The sequence below is a fragment of the Symsagittifera roscoffensis genome, chromosome 2 (genome assembly GCF_963678635.1).
Source record: "Symsagittifera roscoffensis chromosome 2, txSymRosc1.1, whole genome shotgun sequence".
Lineage (NCBI taxonomy): Eukaryota > Metazoa > Xenacoelomorpha > Acoela > Convolutidae > Symsagittifera > Symsagittifera roscoffensis.
This window is the reverse complement of record NC_087063.1, coordinates 36,972,762-36,994,406: the sequence shown is the minus strand read 5'-3', so window position 1 is coordinate 36,994,406 and position 21,645 is coordinate 36,972,762. Positions and strand designations below refer to the sequence as shown.

The 21,645-nt window shown below is 32.9% G+C and overlaps 1 protein-coding gene across 1 annotated transcript in view; it reads left to right on the top strand.

Moving 5' to 3' along the window:
- LOC134839170 (uncharacterized) overlaps window positions 1–21,645 on the top strand; it is a 41,724-nt gene that overhangs the window by 6,347 nt on the left and 13,732 nt on the right. Inside the window, exon 2 of the mRNA XM_063854631.1 lies at window positions 18,656–18,702. Within this exon, the coding sequence (XP_063710701.1) occupies window positions 18,656–18,702 (47 nt within the window). The remainder of the gene's footprint in view (window positions 1–18,655; window positions 18,703–21,645) is intronic.

Here is a 21,645-nt window from a genome sequence, read left to right as displayed (position 1 = left end):
AATGACAGCATTTTTCTAGTTAAGAAACCACTATAAAATGAACGTTTTATGTGTCGGATTTGTTTTTGTAAAACTCTCAGATAGTATTTTGGCCGGAGAACGATTTTTAGCGTAGTCAAGATGGATTAAGTTTTAAAAAAAAATTTTTTTTTTCAATTTGCTTTTGTTCCGACCATTGAAAATGGAGCGGACCTTTATTCGGGTATATTTTAGTTTGTTTTCAATTGTTTTTTCTTTTTGTTTTCGCGCAAATTCAGGTTCCACAAATAATCATCGGACTTGATTGAGTGATATATCAAATAAAAGTGTTTTCAGTCGTGAGTCGAACCAAACTAGAAAAAACCCGCAAAATTTTTTCTCTTGTCGGGAAAAACTGTTAATTTCGAGTGACGTAACCCAGAGAGCAGGCTAACTTATGTTTTTTCTTTTTCTCGCAAAATCAGCGACCACCAACAATCATCGGAGAAAGTTGAGTGGTATATCATAATAAAACCCTTACAATCAAGATTCAAACGACATTTAAGATTATTTAAATTTTCCAGAGTCGAGAAATATCGTTTGAAATTTTTGGTTTATCGTCTTAACTCGAGCGAATAAAGCGAGGTTTGCAATAGATTGTTTTAAATGCTTAAGCGCGCAGAAAAGCTCAAATAAAAAAAAACATAAAAAGTTTTACTCGAGTAACGTTAGTTTTTTTTTTAGTATTTTAACGTTTAGCGCCTTTTTGGAATTAAAAATTTCAAAATTCAGAAAAATTGCAAAAGAAGTAAATCAAGTTGCTTATTATACTCTGACTGTCGAATTTGCCTAATGTCCAGTTTTTTATTTAATTCTTATCAGACCATGCCGAAAAATACGACATTAATTTGACAAAACATTTTTAAGACTATGGTCGGATTTATCTGTGTTACTTTCACAGTAACCGGCTATCATTTTTTTTTAAATTGATAGACCTGATTTTGAATAACTTTCATTGAGTCTTTGTTCGGCTGAAACTGTCTAGTTAATTTTATATCTGCTTAGTCACATAAGGTTTCTATTTGAAGGAAATGAGATTTTTATTCTTTAAAGATAGCGATGAGACTTTACTATGAGTTAACATGCCACTATAGCCATCTGCCCATTTTATTACACATTCAAGCACTTCGATACGCAGAAATGTTTTCATTAAATGAAAGTTTTTTGTTACTTGGATTTTGCCCATGAACCACGTAGATGTAAAATGCTTATTTGACCAAGCGTGGTGGCTGTTCCTTCATCTCGTTTTTTAAAAATTGTGTTATGCCGAAATTTTGTAGAAATGGTTCCTTGTTTTCGATATGGTTTACATTCTTGTTTTAAGTAAATCAGAATAAAGTACTCCACTTTTTTGGTTTTTGATACAAAGGGTACAGTAATAAAATGTGTTGAAATAAAATTGTGCGTTTGATTTTTTCAATTTATTCAGTTAGTTTAGCAAATTGCTTTCAACTATTTTTACCCTTGCGATAAGAAAGGGTATTGCAATCGGGTACAAGACTTTTTTCCCGTAAACAATTTTGTCCACGGGACTCACTTCTGGACTCCTACACCTTTTCGTCCCCTTTGCAAATCTTAATCCTCTCGATTGCCAATAGTAAGCATAGTTGAGTTTGTTATTTTAAATATCAGTCCTTTTCAAACTTTGCTTTTTATGTTGTTTGTGACTTTTCCAACTCGATTTGTTAAATTATTGTTTTTTGTATCCTTTTTTTTCCGCTTCGGCCTATTTTGTATCGGCTTAGTGGCCTAATTTTGAGTAGTTGCTAAGGCAATTTTTATGCTCACCCGTGGATTGCATAAAATGCTAAAAATCTTGAATAGAAATCACAGTTATTCATGACAACGACTTTTTTCGGCTGTTTTGCTTTTTAATTTTTTCGGCTTTATAAGTTTTGGCCTATATTATATCGGTTTAATGACCGCATTTTGCGCGTTTCCATGGGCGAAAAAAAATGTGTGTGCGTGTTTGAGGGCGAGGGGGACTTAATGACTTCTTTTTAGTCAAAAAGTTTTTGAATTTTTTTGTTTTTTCTTTTTTTTACGGCTTGATAGGTTTGGAACTATATTACATTGGCTTATTTGCCTCATATTGCGGCGTTTCAAGAGCTGTGTTTGTGTTGAGTATGAGGGGGACTTAATAACTTTTTAATAGTCATATTTTTTTCGGCTTGGTTTTTTTCTTTTCCTCTTTTTTAGGCTTAGTGGCCGCAGATTGTTTGATTTGACGCCTGAAAAAAATTTGTGTGTCTTTGTTTGTTTGAGGGCGTGGGGGACTTTACATTTTAAAAAAAATTTCCGACTTTGTTACTGCTTGATATTTTTTTTTTCGATTCTATTGTCTTGGCTTGTTTTGTTTCAAAACTAGCTTTGTCGATAGATCTAATTAGTTCAAAATTTTTGATTTTTTTTGACTTAGCGGCTTTCTTGTTTTGTATCGCAAGTGGTGCGAAGCTCAGCTTCGTCTCTGTGTGAAATTTCTGGTTAGTCTGTTTCTTCAATGGCTGCTGCCTTTGTAATACAATCTTTTGATGGGTTTAGATTGAATGTACATGTCTATCAGACTTAAGCCTAATCGACGGTTGCTTCAATAACTCTTTTTGTTGCATTAAAATTAGCTGATGGTTCAAAGAACTCAAATATAATTAATGGAGCAGGCAGGAAAACACTAGATTACCAAACCCGTGGTGCTCGAGCGATGGGTGTTCTAATAAGTTTCCATATTTTTCTTTACACATTAAAACACAATTACACATCTTACACTAAACGTTTTTCAACTAAACGTTTGAGAGTAATGATTTTTTTCTGTTTTTCAACTAAACGGTCATGCTGATTTTTTCTGTTATTGTTTTTTTTCCAGAAAAACTCGAAGAATTTGTTCACGTTCAATTTTAGTTTTTCGGGTTTTGACTGGTGATTTCTTTTTAAGCGCAAAGCATTTATATTGTTAAGAGGAAGGCAAGCTCCACTATCGAGTAGCAAAATTGTAAAGTTCACGAAAAACGTGATCGACTTCTCATTTCAAAAAATTAATTATCAGATTTCCTTGTGAAATAAAAGTCTTATCTATTGATCCAATTTCTCAAATTGGGTTAACTTTAACATAAAAGTGTCCATCATAGATTGTTCTACAAATTCAAAGAGCTTTAAAACCACCAATTTTTTTCTTCGAAATTCGGAAGTTGAAGGTTTTGAAAAAAAAATCGTTTTTATGTTTTTTTTTTTCAGTTTCTTTCCGTTCATTACTCTCTACAACTGGCTATGTTTTCGTAATAAAACTAAACTGGTGTGGCTGAATGTTTTTTGATGTCCTAGGTATCAGTTTTTTGTGTTTTCAAACAAATTTAAATACTAAATAAAAAAGAACTCTAGGCCCTTTTTTGAACGAGGTTGAGGTCGTTTTTTCAATTTTAATTTTTTTTGGGGCTGTTTTCCACATTTTTAGTTTTTTGCCCTAGAGGTGTACCTTTTTGGCAGTGAAAATTAAACTTAGGTTTAATATTTAGCCTGAAATTATTCTCAACGCTCAGTTTTTTTGGAAATCAAACACGTTTCACGTCCACCCATTGGTAAGAGCTTTCCAGCGAGCACTTATTTGCTATAATGCGATTTCTAGAACTTGAGAAATTCAAATTTGAGCCAAGATGAAATTTTTGGGCCTGGGGCCATTTTGGCCCCCTTTTGGTTTTCCCATCATCCATTTGACTTATCTTGATGAAATTATGCATGTGAACTCTTCGTGAGTTGTATAGTATACATTCATAAAGCAAAAATTAAAAAAAAAAATTGGGTCATTTTTCGATCTTCATTGATCCATTCAATCTGGACATGACACCAGTTAAATGGGTCCTCATTTATGTCTATTACGTTTTAGAAGGGAATCAGATAAAAGTTTTGCATGAAAACATATTTTGCTTGCGTTTTTTTTGTAAAGTTGAATTTTGGCGAAGAAATAGCCTTCGGTCTGCGATAATACTTACATGATTTTTATTTGTGTTCCACGTTTGTTGCACTAGAGAGGGCTTTCCAATGACGGCTTGTTCATCGCAATGCAGTTTTTATAAGTTGAGTAAATTGAAATTGAGTTAATTTTTTTTGTTCTAGGTTAGGGCTTTTTTACTCAATTTTGATTTTCTCGCAATTTGTTAGGTTTATAAAGCTAAAATTGTGTGAGAGAACGCTTCATAGAGTTTATAGAACATCCTCAAAGAGTAAAACAAGTTAAGAAATTTTGAAAAAAGTTCGAGTCATTCCACGATCTTCACTTTGGGAGTGAACACTGGATACTCTCTAACATATCGTTCAATGAGATTAAACTTCACGGACGGATTTAATCTGATCATCAAACCTATGAAAAACGATCCCTGTAGGTATCTAATGCACTTAAGAAAAGTAACAGATAAAGGTTTAGCTTGAAACTATATGTGGCTAAAGCAAGTATGATGAAATTTGACAAGAAAATAGAAAATTTCAAAAAAAAAATCGAACTTCGGCGAGAATATAGCCTCCTTTGGTTATTTAAAAAACAATTTAACTAAATGTTTTTTTCTTTTCCACGTCAATCAATGAAAAAAGCTATCCAAGGACTCCTTGTTCATCATAATGCACTTCTTAAAAGTTGAGTTAATTGAAGTTACCAGATTTTCATTTTTATCGAGGTTGGAGCTTTTCTGACTCAATTTTGATATTTTCTTCATCCATTGGACTCATGAAGCTAAAATTGTGCATGTGAACTCCTCATAAACTGTATAAAACAACCTCAATGAGAAAAAAGATCAGAAAATTCTTTGAGTTGTTTCACGATCTTCAATTCACGATCTTTCCATTGGTAAGAGCTTTCCAACGAGCACTTATTTGCTATAAAACGTTTTATAGAATTTCAAATTTCAGCCAAGGAGAAATTTTTGCGTCTGGGGCCATTTTGGCTCCCTTTTGATTTTCTCATCACCCATTTGACATAGAATGATGAAATGTTTTAATGATGAATTGTGTATGTGAACTTCTCATAGACTGTTTAAAACAACCTCCCTGAGAAAAAATGTGCAAAAAATTGTTTTGGCTCCTTTTATGATCTGCAGTTTCGAAGAGAATACTGATACTCTCAAACGTATCGTTCAATGAGATGAAACTTCAATGACAGCATTTTTCTAGTTAAGAAACCACTATAAAAAGAACGTTTTATGTGTCTGATACTTTTTTGTAAAACTCAGATATTATTTTGGCCGGAGAACTATTTTTAGCTAAGTTAAGATAGACGAAGTTTTAAAAAACTTTATTTTTTTCCCTTTAAATTAAATTTTGGCTAGAAATTAGCTTCAGGTGTGCTGCAAAAATGCACGTTTCTAAGTTGTTCTGATGATGACTGTTTCATAGTTAGAAAAAACTTTTTAACCACGCTTTTGTTGCTATAATGCGATTGTTACAAGATGAAAAATTCAAAATTGAGCCGGAGTAGTGTTTTCGGTGTAATGATTTTTTTACATTAATGTTTTATCAACCATTGGAAACAAATAATTGAAATTGTGTATGTACACTCTCCATAGTGTCTAAAACATGTTCTGAATGTTTTTTGTTTGATTAAAAAAAAATTTGGGTCTTTTAACAGATTTAATTTCCGCAAGAACATTGAGTATCGAATATGTCAATCAACGAGAGTTAACTTCACTGACGCATCAATCTGGGCATAAAATCATTCAATCTGAACACAATTTAGGCCTGATAAAAGTTGGAGAGTATTTCGACAAGTTTTTAGCTGGAAAACCGTTCTTCGCTCAACCAAGTGATGTGAAGTTTGAAAAAATCTCAAACGTATGAAAAATCCATTTTTCAAAAAAAAATATTCGCTTCTCAAATTCAGCACCTGCTCAAAAAATTTGAATTAATTTTCATTGCTAATAAGTGAAATCCTCTTAGGTGTATCTCTCACCTTTGGTTTGAGATGCTTGTGTTGATTTTAAGCTTGCTTTTGTTTTGTTCGGGTTGACACTTTGGAGTTTTTTTTTCAATTTTAGGTTTTAGGATTCAAATATTATTTTTTTAGTTTTCTTTGAAGTTTTTAGTCGGTTCATCTCTTGAAAGAGGGTTTAACCGCAACATTATGTTTTAGTTTAGTTTCATTTCGAATTTGTTGTTTGTTGGATGATTTTGGGGTTAAGGCTCTTTTTTTGTGGTTTGGCTCATTTTCCATCTTTTTATTTTTTTTTAAGTCAAATGGCTTGTTGCTAATGCTATTAACTCTAGTTTTTTGTTTATTCAAAAATTTTACAAATTTTTCGCTGCTCTTTCGTGTTTCTTGGACTTACAAAGTGTTTTCAGACAAGTTTCAGCTAATTTACGAAAAATAAATGAGGTTGAGAAAATCAGGCTTTTTTCTACACTACAATTTTAGGGTTGGGCGTCAAATACTCAATTTCTGTTTTTTAATATCGCTTTTAGTCAATTCCCATCTTGAGAATGGTTTAATTCGTAACAGTTTGTTTTATTTCCGTTTATTTTCGACTATTTGGTTATTTTGTTGTTTTTGAACCAGGGGATATTTTTGGGGTTGGGCATTTTTTGGGCTGTTTTCTTCTTATTTTTCAACTTTTAGTCATTTTCCTTGTTGAAAACTTTGTAAATTCTATTTTTTATTTTAAGTTTGCTCAATGAAGTAAGAACCTTGCTAGTGGTTTTTGGTGTTTTCGGGATTTTAGTAGGGGTTTTCAGACGAATTTCAGTTTTTTTTCCAAAAAAGTAGACCCTTGTCACTCTTTGGTGTTCTCCTCAAGTTCCAAAAAGTGAAATGGGGTATGTCACTTTTTGGTGTCACTTTTTATTATTATTAAATTGACCAAAAAATGACTTAATACGTTGTCCCTTTTTGGCTACATAAATTTCCCTGCCCATGTCACTTTCTGCAGACCAAGTAGCCAAAAAGTGACCGGGCTAGGACCCTAATTTGACATCCGATATTCTTTGGTCTTTGAGTTTGTTTCAGTACTTATATTTCCGATCAAAGTAATGAAGTAACTCCAATGTTCAGAAGCAATTTTAATTGCAGTGGGACCCACTTATTATGTTTTACGGATAAGTTTTTAAACAGATTTTACGTATTTCGGATTTTGCTATATTGGGCTCTAACGGAGGTTCAGGTTCTTTTTTGTTGCGTTCCTGTTTCTAGAATTCTGAATCGTGTTGCAATTTTAGGCGGAATATGTGCTCTTCTCAAGACTTTTAACTTGAAAAAATGGATCGATTCAGCAGGTTTTCTAGATTGTTCAGAATACATACCAGAGGATTCTTGCTGATTTTAAAATATGGCAGTAAAAATTAAACTTAGGTTTAATATTTAGTCTGAAATTATTCTCAACGCTAAGTTTTTTTAGAAATCAAACACGTTTCACGTCTACCCATTGGTAAGAGCTTTCCAGTGAGCACTTATTTGCTATAATGCGATTTCTGGAACTTGAGAAATTCGAATTTGAGCCAAGGTGAAATTTTTGGGCCTGGGGCCATTTTGGCTCCTTTTTGATTTTCCCATCATCCATTTGACTTATCTTGATGAAATTATGCATGTGAACTCTTCGTGAGTTGTATAGTATACCTTCATAAAGCAAAAATTGAAAAAAAATTGGGTCATTTTTCGATCTTCATTGATCCATTCAATCTGGACATGACACCAGTTAAACGGGTCCTCATATATGTCTATTACACTTTAGAAGGGTATCAGATAAAAATATTGCATGAAAACATATTTTGCTTACTTTTTTTTGAAAAGTTGAATTTTGGCGAAGAAAAAGCCTTTGTTCTGCGGTAATACTTACATGATTTTTATTTGTGTTCCACGTTTGTTGCACTAGAGAGGGCTTTCCAATGACGGCTTGTTCATCGCAATGCAGTTTTTATAAGTTGAGTAAATTCTCGCAATTTGTTAGGTTTATAAGTCATGTGTGAGAGAACGCTTCATAGAGTTTATAGAATATCCTCAAAGAGTAAAACAAGTTTAGAAATTTTGAAAAAAGTTTTAGTCCTTCCACGATCTTCACTTTGGGAGTGAACACTGGATACTCTCTTACATGTCGCTCAATGAGATTAAACTTCACGGACGGATTTAATCTGATCATCAAACCTATGAAAAACGATCCCTGTAGGTATCTAATGCACTTTAGAAAAGTAACAGATAAAATTTAAGCTTGAAACTATTTGTGACTAAAGCAAGTATGATGAGTTTTGACAAGAAAATAGAAAATTTTCAAAAAAAATCGAACTTTGGCGAAAATATAGCCTCCTTAGGTTATTTAAAAAACAATTTACCTAAATGTTTTTTTCTTTTCCACGTCTATCAATGAAAAAAGCTATCCAAGGGCTCCTTGTTCATCATAATGCACTTCTTAAAAGTTGAGTGATTGAAGTTAGCAGATTTTCTTTTTATCGAGGCTAGGGCTTTTCTAACTCAATTTTGATATTTTCTTCATCCATTGGACTTATGAAGCTAATATTGTGCATGTGAACTCATAAACTGTATAAAACAACCTCAATGAGAAAAATGATTAGAAAATTCTTTGAGTTGTTTCACGATCTTCAATTCACGATCTTTCCATTGGTAAGAGCTTTCCAACGAGCACTTATTTGCTATAAAACGATTTATAGAATTTCAAATTTCAGCCAAGGATAAATTTTTGCGTCTGGGGCCATTTTGGCTCCCTTTTGATTTTCTCATCACCCATTTGACATAGAATGATAAAATAATGATGAAATGTTTAAATGATGAATTGTGTATGTGAACTTTTCATAGACTGTTTAAAACAACCTCCCTGAGAAAAAATGTGCAATAAATTGTTTTGGCTCCTTTTATGATCTGCAGTTTCGAAGAGAATACTGATACTCTCAAACGTATCGTTCAATGAGATGAAACTTCAATGACAGCATTTTTCTAGTTAAGAAACCACTATAAAATGAACGTTTTATGTGTCTGATACATTTTTGTAAAACTCTCAGATATTATTTTGGCCGGAGAACTATTTTTAGCTAAGTTAGGATAGACGAAGTTCTAAAAAACATGATTTTTTTCCCTTTAAGTTAAATTTTGGCTAGAATTTAGCTTCAGGTGTGCTGCAAAACTGCACGTTTCTAAGTTGTTCTGATGATGACTGTTTCATAGTTAGAAAAAACTTTTTAACCACGCTTTTGTTGCTATAATGCGATTGTTACAAGATGAAAAATTCAAAATTGAGCCGGAGGAGTGTTTTCGGTGTAATGATTTTTTTACATTAAGGTTTTTTTATCAACCATTGGAAACAAATAATTGAAATTGTGTATGTACACTCTCCATAGTGTCTAAAACATGTTCTGAATGTTTTTTTTTTGATTAAAAAAAAATTTGGGTCTTTTAACAGATTTAATTTTCGCAAGAACATTGAGTTTCGAATATGTCAATCAACGAGAGTAAACTTCACTGACGCATCAATCTGGGCATAAAATCATTCAATCTGAACACAATTTAGGCCTGATAAAAGTTGGAGAGTATTTCGACAAGTTTTTAGCTGGAAAACCGTTCTTCGCTCAACCAAGTAATGTGAAGTTTGAAAAAATCTCAAACGTACGAAAAATCCATTTTTCAAAAAAAATTTTTCGCTTCTCAAATTCAGCACCTGCTCAAAAAATTTGAATTAATTTTCATTGCTAATAAGTGAAATCCTCTTAGGTGTATCTCTCACCTTTGGTTTGAGATGCTTGTGTTGATTTTAAGCTTGCTTTTGTTTTGTTCGGGTTGACACTTTGGAGTTTTTTTTTCAATTTTAGGTTTTAGGATTCAAATATTATTTTTTTAGTTTTCTTTGAAATTTTTAGTCGGTTCATCTCTTGAAAGAGGGTTTAACCGCAATATTATGTTTTAGTTTAGTTTCATTTCGAATTTGTTGTTTGTTGGATGATTTTGGGGTTAAGGGTCTTTTTTTGTGGTTTGGCTCATTTTCCATCTTTTTATTTTTTTTTAAGTCAGTTGGCTTGTTGCTAATGCTATTAACTCTAGTTTTTTGTTTATTCAAAAATTTTACAAATTTTTCGCTGCTCTTTCGTGTTTTTTGGACTTACAAAGTGTTTTCAGACAAGTTTCAGCTAATTTACGAAAAATAAATGAGGTTGAGAAAATCAGGCTTTTTTCTACACTACAATTTTAGGGTTGGGCGTCAAATACTCAATTTCTGTTTTTTAATATAGCTTTTAGTCAATTCCCATCTTGTGAATGGTTTAATTCGTAACAGTTTGTTTTATTTCCGTTTATTTTCGACTATTTGGTTATTTTGTTGTTTTTGAACCAGGGGATATTTTTGGGGTTGGGCATTTTTTGGGCTGTTTTCTTCTTATTTTTCAACTTTTAGTCATTTTCCTTGTTGAAAACTTTGTAAATTCTATTTTTTATTTTGTGTTTGCTCAACGAAGTAAGAACCTTGCTAGTGGGTTTTGGTGTTTTCGGGATTTTAGTAGGGGTTTTCAGACGAATTTCAGTTTTTTTTCCAAAAAAGTAGACCCTTGTCACTCTTTGGTGTTCTCAAGTTCCAAAAAGTAAAATGAGGTATGTCACTTTTTGGTGTCACTTTTTAACATTATAAAATTGACCAAAAAATGACTTAATATGTTGTCCCTTTTTGGCTACATAAATTTCCCTGCCCATGTCACTTTCTGCAGACCAAGTAGCCTTAAAGTGACCGGGATAGGACCCTAATTTGACATCCTATATTCTTTGGTCTTTGAGTTTGTTTCAATACTTATATTTCCGATCAAAGTAATGAAGTAACTTCAATGTTCAGAAGCAATTTTAATTGCAGTGGGACCCACTTATTATGTTTTACGGATTAGTTTTTAAACAGATTTTACGTATTTCGGATTTTGCTATATTGGGCTCTAACGGAGGTTCAGGTTCTTTTTTGTTGCGTTCCTGTTTCTAGAATTCTGAATCGTGTTGCAATTTTAGGCGGAATATGTGCTCTTCTCAAGACTTTTAACTTGAAAAAATGGATCGATTCAGCAGGTTTTCTAGATTGTTCAGAATACATACCAGAGGATTCTTGCTGATTTTAAAATATGGCAGTAAAAATTAAACTTAGGTTTAATATTTAGTCTGAAATTATTCTCAACGCTAAGTTTTTTTAGAAATCAAACACGTTTCACGTCTACCCATTGGTAAGAGCTTTCCAGTGAGCACTTATTTGCTATAATGCGATTTCTGGAACTTGAGAAATTCGAATTTGAGCCAAGGTGAAATTTTTGGGCCTGGGGCCATTTTGGCTCCTTTTTGATTTTCCCATCATCCATTTGACTTATCTTGATGAAATTATGCATGTGAACTCTTCGTGAGTTGTATAGTATACCTTCATAAAGCAAAAATTGAAAAAAAATTGGGTCATTTTTCGATCTTCATTGATCCATTCAATCTGGACATGACACCAGTTAAACGGGTCCTCATATATGTCTATTACGTTTTAGAAGGGAATCAGATAAAAGTTTTGCATGAAAACATATTTTGCTTGCGTTTTTTTTTGTAAAGTTGAATTTTGGCGAAGAAATAGCCTTCGGTCTTCGATAATACTTACATGATTTTTATTTGTGTTCCACGTTTGTTGCACTAGAGAGGGCTTTCCAATGACGGCTTGTTCATCGCAATGCAGTTTTTATAAGTTGAGTAAATTCTCGCAATTTGTTAGGTTTATAAGTCATGTGTGAGAGAACGCTTCATAGAGTTTATAGAATATCCTCAAAGAGTAAAACAAGTTTAGAAATTTTGAAAAAAGTTTTAGTCCTTCCACGATCTTCACTTTGGGAGTGAACACTGGATACTCTCTTACATGTCGCTCAATGAGATTAAACTTCACGGACGGATTTAATCTGATCATCAAACCTATGAAAAACGATCCCTGTAGGTATCTAATGCACTTTAGAAAAGTAACAGATAAAATTTAAGCTTGAAACTATTTGTGACTAAAGCAAGTATGATGAGTTTTGACAAGAAAATAGAAAATTTTCAAAAAAAATCGAACTTTGGCGAAAATATAGCCTCCTTAGGTTATTTAAAAAACAATTTACCTAAATGTTTTTTTCTTTTCCACGTCTATCAATGAAAAAAGCTATCCAAGGGCTCCTTGTTCATCATAATGCACTTCTTAAAAGTTGAGTGATTGAAGTTAGCAGATTTTCTTTTTTATCGAGGCTAGGGCTTTTCTAACTCAATTTTGATATTTTCTTCATCCATTGGACTTATGAAGCTAATATTGTGCATGTGAACTCATAAACTGTATAAAACAACCTCAATGAGAAAAATGATTAGAAAATTCTTTGAGTTGTTTCACGATCTTCAATTCACGATCTTTCCATTGGTAAGAGCTTTCCAACGAGCACTTATTTGCTATAAAACGATTTATAGAATTTCAAATTTCAGCCAAGGATAAATTTTTGCGTCTGGGGCCATTTTGGCTCCCTTTTGATTTTCTCATCACCCATTTGACATAGAATGATAAAATAATGATGAAATGTTTAAATGATGAATTGTGTATGTGAACTTTTCATAGACTGTTTAAAACAACCTCCCTGAGAAAAAATGTGCAATAAATTGTTTTGGCTCCTTTTATGATCTGCAGTTTCGAAGAGAATACTGATACTCTCAAACGTATCGTTCAATGAGATGAAACTTCAATGACAGCATTTTTCTAGTTAAGAAACCACTATAAAATGAACGTTTTATGTGTCTGATACATTTTTGTAAAACTCTCAGATATTATTTTGGCCGGAGAACTATTTTTAGCTAAGTTAGGATAGACGAAGTTCTAAAAAACTTGATTTTTTTCCCTTTAAGTTAAATTTTGGCTAGAATTTAGCTTCAGGTGTGCTGCAAAACTGCACGTTTCTAAGTTGTTCTGATGATGACTGTTTCATAGTTAGAAAAAACTTTTTAACCACGCTTTTGTTGCTATAATGCGATTGTTACAAGATGAAAAATTCAAAATTGAGCCGGAGGAGTGTTTTCGGTGTAATGATTTTTTTACATTAAGGTTTTTTTATCAACCATTGGAAACAAATAATTGAAATTGTGTATGTACACTCTCCATAGTGTCTAAAACATGTTCTGAATGTTTTTTGTTTGATTAAAAAAAAATTTGGGTCTTTTAACAGATTTAATTTTCGCAAGAACATTGAGTTTCGAATATGTCAATCAACGAGAGTAAACTTCACTGACGCATCAATCTGGGCATAAAATCATTCAATCTGAACACAATTTAGGCCTGATAAAAGTTGGAGAGTATTTCGACAAGTTTTTAGCTGGAAAACCGTTCTTCGCTCAACCAAGTGATGTGAAGTTTGAAAAAATCTCAAACGTACGAAAAATCCATTTTTCAAAAAAAATTTTTCGCTTCTCAAATTCAGCACCTGCTCAAAAAATTTGAATTAATTTTCATTGCTAATAAGTGAAATCCTCTTAGGTGTATCTCTCACCTTTGGTTTGAGATGCTTGTGTTGATTTTAAGCTTGCTTTTGTTTTGTTCGGGTTGACACTTTGGAGTTTTTTTTTCAATTTTAGGTTTTAGGATTCAAATATTATTTTTTTAGTTTTCTTTGAAATTTTTAGTCGGTTCATCTCTTGAAAGAGGGTTTAACCGCAATATTATGTTTTAGTTTAGTTTCATTTCGAATTTGTTGTTTGTTGGATGATTTTGGGGTTAAGGGTCTTTTTTTGTGGTTTGGCTCATTTTCCATCTTTTTATTTTTTTTTAAGTCAGTTGGCTTGTTGCTAATGCTATTAACTCTAGTTTTTTGTTTATTCAAAAATTTTACAAATTTTTCGCTGCTCTTTCGTGTTTTTTGGACTTACAAAGTGTTTTCAGACAAGTTTCAGCTAATTTACGAAAAATAAATGAGGTTGAGAAAATCAGGCTTTTTTCTACACTACAATTTTAGGGTTGGGCGTCAAATACTCAATTTCTGTTTTTTAATATAGCTTTTAGTCAATTCCCATCTTGTGAATGGTTTAATTCGTAACAGTTTGTTTTATTTCCGTTTATTTTCGACTATTTGGTTATTTTGTTGTTTTTGAACCAGGGGATATTTTTGGGGTTGGGCATTTTTTGGGCTGTTTTCTTCTTATTTTTCAACTTTTAGTCATTTTCCTTGTTGAAAACTTTGTAAATTCTATTTTTTATTTTGTGTTTGCTCAACGAAGTAAGAACCTTGCTAGTGGGTTTTGGTGTTTTCGGGATTTTAGTAGGGGTTTTCAGACGAATTTCAGTTTTTTTTCCAAAAAAGTAGACCCTTGTCACTCTTTGGTGTTCTCAAGTTCCAAAAAGTAAAATGAGGTATGTCACTTTTTGGTGTCACTTTTTAACATTATAAAATTGACCAAAAAATGACTTAATATGTTGTCCCTTTTTGGCTACATAAATTTCCCTGCCCATGTCACTTTCTGCAGACCAAGTAGCCTTAAAGTGACCGGGATAGGACCCTAATTTGACATCCTATATTCTTTGGTCTTTGAGTTTGTTTCAATACTTATATTTCCGATCAAAGTAATGAAGTAACTTCAATGTTCAGAAGCAATTTTAATTGCAGTGGGACCCACTTATTATGTTTTACGGATTAGTTTTTAAACAGATTTTACGTATTTCGGATTTTGCTATATTGGGCTCTAACGGAGGTTCAGGTTCTTTTTTGTTGCTTTCCTGTTTCTAGAATTCTGTATCGTGTTGCAATTTTAGGCTGAATATGTGCTCTTCTCAAGACTTTTAACTTGAAAAAATGGATCGATTCAGCAGGTTTTCTAGATTGTTCAGAATACATACCAGAGGATTCTTGCTGATTTTAAAATATATGGCAGTGAAAATTAAACTTTGGTTTAATATTTAGTCTGAAATTATTCTCAACGCTAAGTTTTTTTAGAAATCAAACACGTTTCACGTCTACCCATTGGTAAGAGCTTTCCAGTGAGCACTTATTTGCTATAATGCGATTTCTGGAACTTGAGAAATTCGAATTCGAAGGTGAAATTTTTGGGCCTGGGGCCATTTTGGCTCCTTTTTGATTTTCCCATCATCCATTTGACTTATCTTGATGAAATTATGCATGTGAACTCTTCGTGAGTTGTATAGTATACCTTCATAAAGCAAAAATTGAAAAAAAAAAATTGGGTCATTTTTCGATCTTCATTGTTCCATTCAATCTGGACATGACACCAGTTAAACGGGTCCTCATATATGTCTATTACACTTTAGAAGGGTATCAGATAAAAATATTGCATGAAAACATATTTTGCTTACTTTTTTTTGAAAAGTTGAATTTTGGCGAAGAAATAGCCTTTGGTCTGCGGTAATACTTACATGATTTTTATTTGTGTTCCACGTTTGTTGCACTAAAGAGGGCTTTCCAATGACGGCTTGTTCATCGCAATGCAGTTTTTATAAGTTGAGTAAATTGAAATTGAGTTAATTTTTTTTGTTCTAGGTTAGGGCTTTTTTACTCAATTTTGATTTTCTCGCAATTTGTTAGGTTTATAAAGCTAAAATTGTGTGAGAGAACGCTTCATAGAGTTTATAGAATATCCTCAAACAGTAAAACAAGTTTAGAAATTTTGAAAAAAGTTTTAGTCCTTCCACGATCTTCACTTTGGGAGTGAACACTGGATACTCTCTAACATGTCGCTCAATGAGATTAAACTTCACGGACGGATTTAATCTGATCATCAAACCTATGAAAAACGATCCCTGTAGGTATCTAACGCACTTTAGAAAAGTAACAGATAAAATTTAAGCTTGAAACTATTTGTGACTAAAGCAAATATGATGAATTTTGACCAGAAAATAGAAAATTTTCAAAAAAAAAATCGAACTTTGGCGAAAATATAGCCTCCTTAGGTTATTTAAAAAACAATTTACCTAAATGTTTTTTTCTTTTCCACGTCTATCAATAAAAAAAGCTATCCAAGGGCTCCTTGTTCACCATAATGCACTTCTTAAAAGTTGAGTGAATTGATGTTAGCAGATTTTCATTTTTATCGAGGTTAAGGCTTTTCTAAATCAATTTTGATTTTCTCATCACCCATTTGACATACAATGATGAAATAATGATGAAATAATTTAATGATGAATTGTGCATGTTAACTCCTCATAGACTGTTTAAAACAACCTCCCTGAGAAAAAATGTGCAGAAAATTGTTTTGGCTCCCTTTATGATCTTCAGTTTCGGAGAGAATACTGATACACTCAAACATATCGTTCAATGAGATGAAACTTCAATGACAGCATTTTTCTAGTTAAGAAACCACTATAAAATGAACGTTTCATGTGTCTGATACATTTTTGTACAACTCTCAGATAATATTTTGGCCGGAGAACAATTTTTAGCTAAGTTAAGATAGACGAAGTTTTAAAAAACTATTTTTTCCCTTTAAATCAAATTTTGGCTAGAAATTTGCTTCTGGTGTGCTGCAAAAATGCACGTTTCTAAGTTGTTCTGATGATGACCGTTTCATAGTTGGAAAAAGCTTTTTAACGACGCTTTTGTTGCTATAATACGGTTGTTACAAGATGAAAAATTCAAAATTGAGCCGGAGGAGTGTTTTCGGTGTAATGATTTTATTACATTAAGGTTTTTTTTATCAACCATTGGAAACAAAAAATTGAAATTGTGTATGTACACTCTCCATAGTGTCTAAAACATATTCTGAATGTTTTTTGTTTGATTAAAAAATAATTTGGGTCTTTTTAACAGATTTAATTTTCGCAAGAACATTGATAGTTTCGAATATGTCAATCAACGAGAGGAAACTTCACTGAAGCATCAATCTGGATATAAAATCATTCAATCTGAACACAATTTAGGCCTGATAAAAGTTGGAGAATATTTCGACAAGTTTTTAGCTGGAAAACCGTCCGTGGCTCAACCAAGTGATGGTAAGTTCGAAAAAATCTGAAACGTATGAAAAATCCATTTTTCAAAATAAATTTTTCGCCTCTCAAATTCAGCACCTGCTAAAAAAATTTGAATTAATTTTCATTGCTAATAAGTGAAATCCTCTTAGGTGTATCTCTCACCTTTGGTTTGAGATGCTTGTGTTGATTTTAAGCTTGCTTTTGTTTTGTTCGAGTTGACACTTTGGAGGATTTTTTTTTTCAATTTTAGGTTTTAGGGTTCAAATATTATTTTTTTAGTTCTCTTAAAAATGTTAAGTCGGTTCATCTCTTGAAAGAAGGTTTAACCGTAACATTATGGTATAATTTAGCTTCATTTCGAATTTGTTGTTTTTTGGATGATTTTGGGGTTAGGGGTCTTTTTTGTGGTTTGGCTCATTATCCATCTTCTTATTTGTTTTAAGTCAGTTTGCTTGTTGCTAATGCTATTAACTCTAGTTTTTTGTGTTTATTCAAAAATTTTACAAATTTTTTGCTGCTCTTTCGTGTTTTTTGGACTTACAAAGTGTTTTCAGATAAGTTTCAGCTAATTTCCGAAAAATAAACGAGGGTGAGAAAATCAGGCTTTTTTCTACACTCCAACTTTAGGGTTGGGCGTCAAATACTCAATTTCTGTTTTTTAATATAGCTTTTAGTCAATTCCCATCTTGAGAATGGTTTAATTCGTAACAGTTTGTTTTATTTCAGTTTATTTTCGACTATTTGGTTATTTTGTTGTTTTTGAACCAGGGGATATTTTTGAGGTTGGACATTTTTTGGGCTGTTTTCCTCTTATTTTTCAACTTTTAGTCATTTTCCTTGTTGAAAACTTTGTAAATTCTAGTTTTTATTTTGTGTTTGCTCAATGAAGTAAGAACCTTGCTAGTGGTTTTTGGTGTTTTCGGGATTTTAGTAGGGGTTTTCAGACGAATTTCAGTATTTTTCCAAAAAAAGTAGACCCTTGTCAATCTTTGGTGTTCTCCTCAAGTTCCAAAAAGTGAAATGGGGTATGTCACTTTTTGGTGTCACTTTTTAACATCATAAAATTGACCAAAAAATGACTTAATACGTTGTCCCTTTTTGGCTACATAAATTTTCCTGCTCATGTCACTTTCTGCAGACCACGTAGCCTAAAAGTGACCGGGCTAGGACCCTAATTTGACATCCTATATTCTTTGGCCTTTGAGTTTGTTTCAGTACTTAGTTTTCCGATTAAAGCAATAAAGTAACTCCAATGTTCAGAAGCAGTCTTAATTGCAGTGGGACCCGCTTATTATGTTTTACGGATTAGTTTTTAAACAGATTTTACGTATTTCGGATTTTGCTTTATTGGGCTCTAACGGAGGTTCAGGTTCTTTTTTATTGCGTTCCTGTTTCTAGAATTCTGTATCGGGTTGCAATTTTAGGCGGAATATGTGCTATTCTTAAGACTTTTAACTGGGAAAAATGGATCTATTCAGCAGGTTTTCTAGATTGTTCAGAATACATACCAGAGGATTCTTGCTGATTTTAAAATATATGTTGCTGTCTGTATATAAAGTGTTAATGGCCCTGTTGGAGGCCGAAAGGTGTTCAGTTTTTCAGATATTAACGTTAGTAACTGACCAAATTATTTGGGTACGTTTAAGAAGTTTTTTATCCCCTCCAATCCTTCAAAATACGTATAAAATGATTCGAGATGATTTCATTCAAATGCTAATTCATGTAACGAAACGTTTGTTTTGTTTCAGAGAAACGACTCACAATGACGTAGGATTTATACAAGAAGAGATGCCAGGTAGGATAAACTATATAAGACCAAATCACTGGTTTGCTGTTTCAATGAAAGTTGTGAATACACTTATGTACGTCGTGATGATTTTCACTAGTTCAGCTCCTATCTATCTATCTATCTATCTATCTATCTATCTATCTCTCTATCTATCTATCTATCCCTACTATATGTAAATGCGTGTGACAGCTATCTCCCATGGTTAAGCATAAAAATTTTGCATGTTTAACAAAAGAGTTTTTTTCATGTTTAAGCTATATCATATATTGCCATGCTGAAGAAAATTTTTCAATTAGTTTTCAGCAAGGTCATTAATTTTTCAGTAAGTTTTTTTCGACGTCAATTTAAGTCTGTATACATGCTTTTTCATTTAATTGGACTGTGTCTATTTACCCGTCTCCTATTTTTTTAACTTTCAATTTGGTTTCGATGATTCAGTTCAAAATAGTACTACGGTCAAACGGTTGTCTCCACTCTTTCTGTCTCTTTATCTTGATTTTCTATCTTATTTTTCCGTCTTCTTGTAATTCTTCTTTTTCGATATTTTTTCTATCTTTTTTTTTCAATTCTCTTTTTCGATCTTTTTTAATTTTTTTTTTCTGTCTTTTTTCTATACTTCTTTTTTGATCTTTTTTTCGATCCTTCTTTTTCGATCTTTTTTCTCTCTTTTTTTTCTTCTTTTTCGATCCTTGAGTAAACTACCTTGTCATATTTAAGCTTCTTCAATGTATTATTGTTGCATGTTTAACGAAATAGTTTGTTCACGTTCAAACTATATCGCACATTGGAATGGTTGGAAATTTTTTTTTTTCGATTTTTCAGTTTGATGTCAAGGATTATTTTATCATTTTTGAAATAAGCAAACTTGAATTTGAAAAATTTCACAAAGTTTGATAATCTCTACCCTGTAGTTTGGTGCTGTCAGAGTACTCCCAGGTATTGCGAATTCTGCCTCCAAAGCTCACTTCTGAAATCCTTGTAGATTTCGATATTTGACGTTTTTTTATGATTGTTTTTCAAAAGTTTTTAGAAAATCTGAGACAGCACGATGGAGATTTTGTAGATCTCTATCGTGTAGTTGGAATTTCTAAGAGTACCCCCACGGGTTGCGAATCTTGCCTCTATGACTGCTCAAATTCTTATAGTTTTCGAGATATGACGTTTTTTAGGATTTTTTCAAAAAATTTCCAAGAAAACGTAAATTTAATTTTTTTTTCTTCAAATTTTGAAATGTCCATTTTTGTAGTGAGCGCTATCAGAATACTCTCAGGGCTAACAAATCTTGCCGCCAAATGTGACCGGTCAAATCTTTGTATTTTTGAGATATGACGTTTTATCGTTTTTTTTAAATTTTTTTTACAGAAAACGTAAATTGGAGTTTTTTTCGAAAAGTTTGAAATATCTAACACCGTAATTGGTGGTTGTCGGAGTACTCTCAGAGGTTGCGAATCTTGCCTCTAAGTATGACTGCTCAAACATTTGTACTTTCCCAGATATGACGTTTTATCTGTTTTTTTCAAAAGTTTTATAGAAAGTTTAAATTTTAAAAAAAAATGATAATTCCTAAGCCTGTAGTTGGGGGATGTCAGAGTACTCTCTTAGGTTGCAAATCCAAATATGACTAGCCAAACTTTTCTATTTCTGAAAAATGACGTTTTTAATGGTTTTTCAAAAAGGTTTTTAAACTACTGTGAGAGTACTTTCAGAAGTTAGACATTTTGCACTGCAATGCGACTGTTCATTTGATTTGAGCTTCCGCGATGTGGCGTTTTGATGTCATTATGGTTTTTCGAAGTATTAAAAAAAACACTTGAGTAAAAAATTTTCCAAAATTTGAAATTACGTTTCCTGTAGTTGGGTGCTATCAGAGTGCACAAAGGATTCAGATATTATTTTTAACATCTGCGATTTTCATTTATAATGTGTTAAAAACTCCAATCACCCATGGTGCGTTACATGCTAGTCTTTCTTTACTTAGCCCATGTTGGGCAGGTTTTGCTCATCCGTCTCCAGGCTAAGGAATTTCGCTACTTCAACCGGCCTTAACCGCAGGTCTGCGGGAGTAAAAGGGGGGATTTTTGTGGAAGTGATAAATGTGGCAACAAGTCTGGGCGACAAGAGACGGTTATCTAAGTGGGAAACTTGGTTGTCTAAGCGGGCGAGGTAAGTGTTTAAAAGTCGAGTAAGTGTTTAACAGCTGGTGTTTCTGGGAATGGACTGCAGGGGGTTGATGCTTGGAGTTGGAATACAAATGACTTTTGAGGGAAGAATTTCTACTAAGAAATTGGTTACGAGGTTAGTGTGGTTTTTTTAGGAACTTGTGGTGGTTTAAGACGAAATTAAAAAAACTTCTTAGTAGTTGAGATTTAATGGCGGGTTTTGGTCTTGTCATTGCCATCGGTTTAGAGCAGAACGGGCATTCATTTCTGTCTCCTCGTGTGATTGCTGCTGCTGGTTGCTGGGCATTGCATTTCTTGGCGTGGTTTGTTAATTGCTGCCTTGTTTGCTATCATTTTGTTGCAGATTGCACATTTTTGCTTCCCGTCTCGACCGAGTTATTGCATTCTGGTAAGGTAGTTTTTGAGGCCAGTTATGTTCTTGCATCTTGGACAAGTAGTTGGTTTCTATGTAGCGTTCTACTGGTTCCTTTCGAAATTGTCTTGGCCTGCCTTTTTAAGCAAAATCCTTCAGAAACCAATAATGGTCTGTCGAGTTTTCCTTTGTTGATTTGCTGTTTTCTAATATGGCCAGCCGAGCAATGTTCTTTTAGTGAGCGTGTTCTTGTTTTGGTCTGTTAAAGAGAGTCTGTGTCGTCTGTAAAAGCACTTCGGTTGGATTGTCGAGCTTGACGTGGGGGAAGAGTGATTAAAATGATATGCGTGATGCGAGTGGTATGTGGGGCTTAAAAACTGATAAGTCAAGAGATTGGTGGTTTGGAACGTTCAGGAT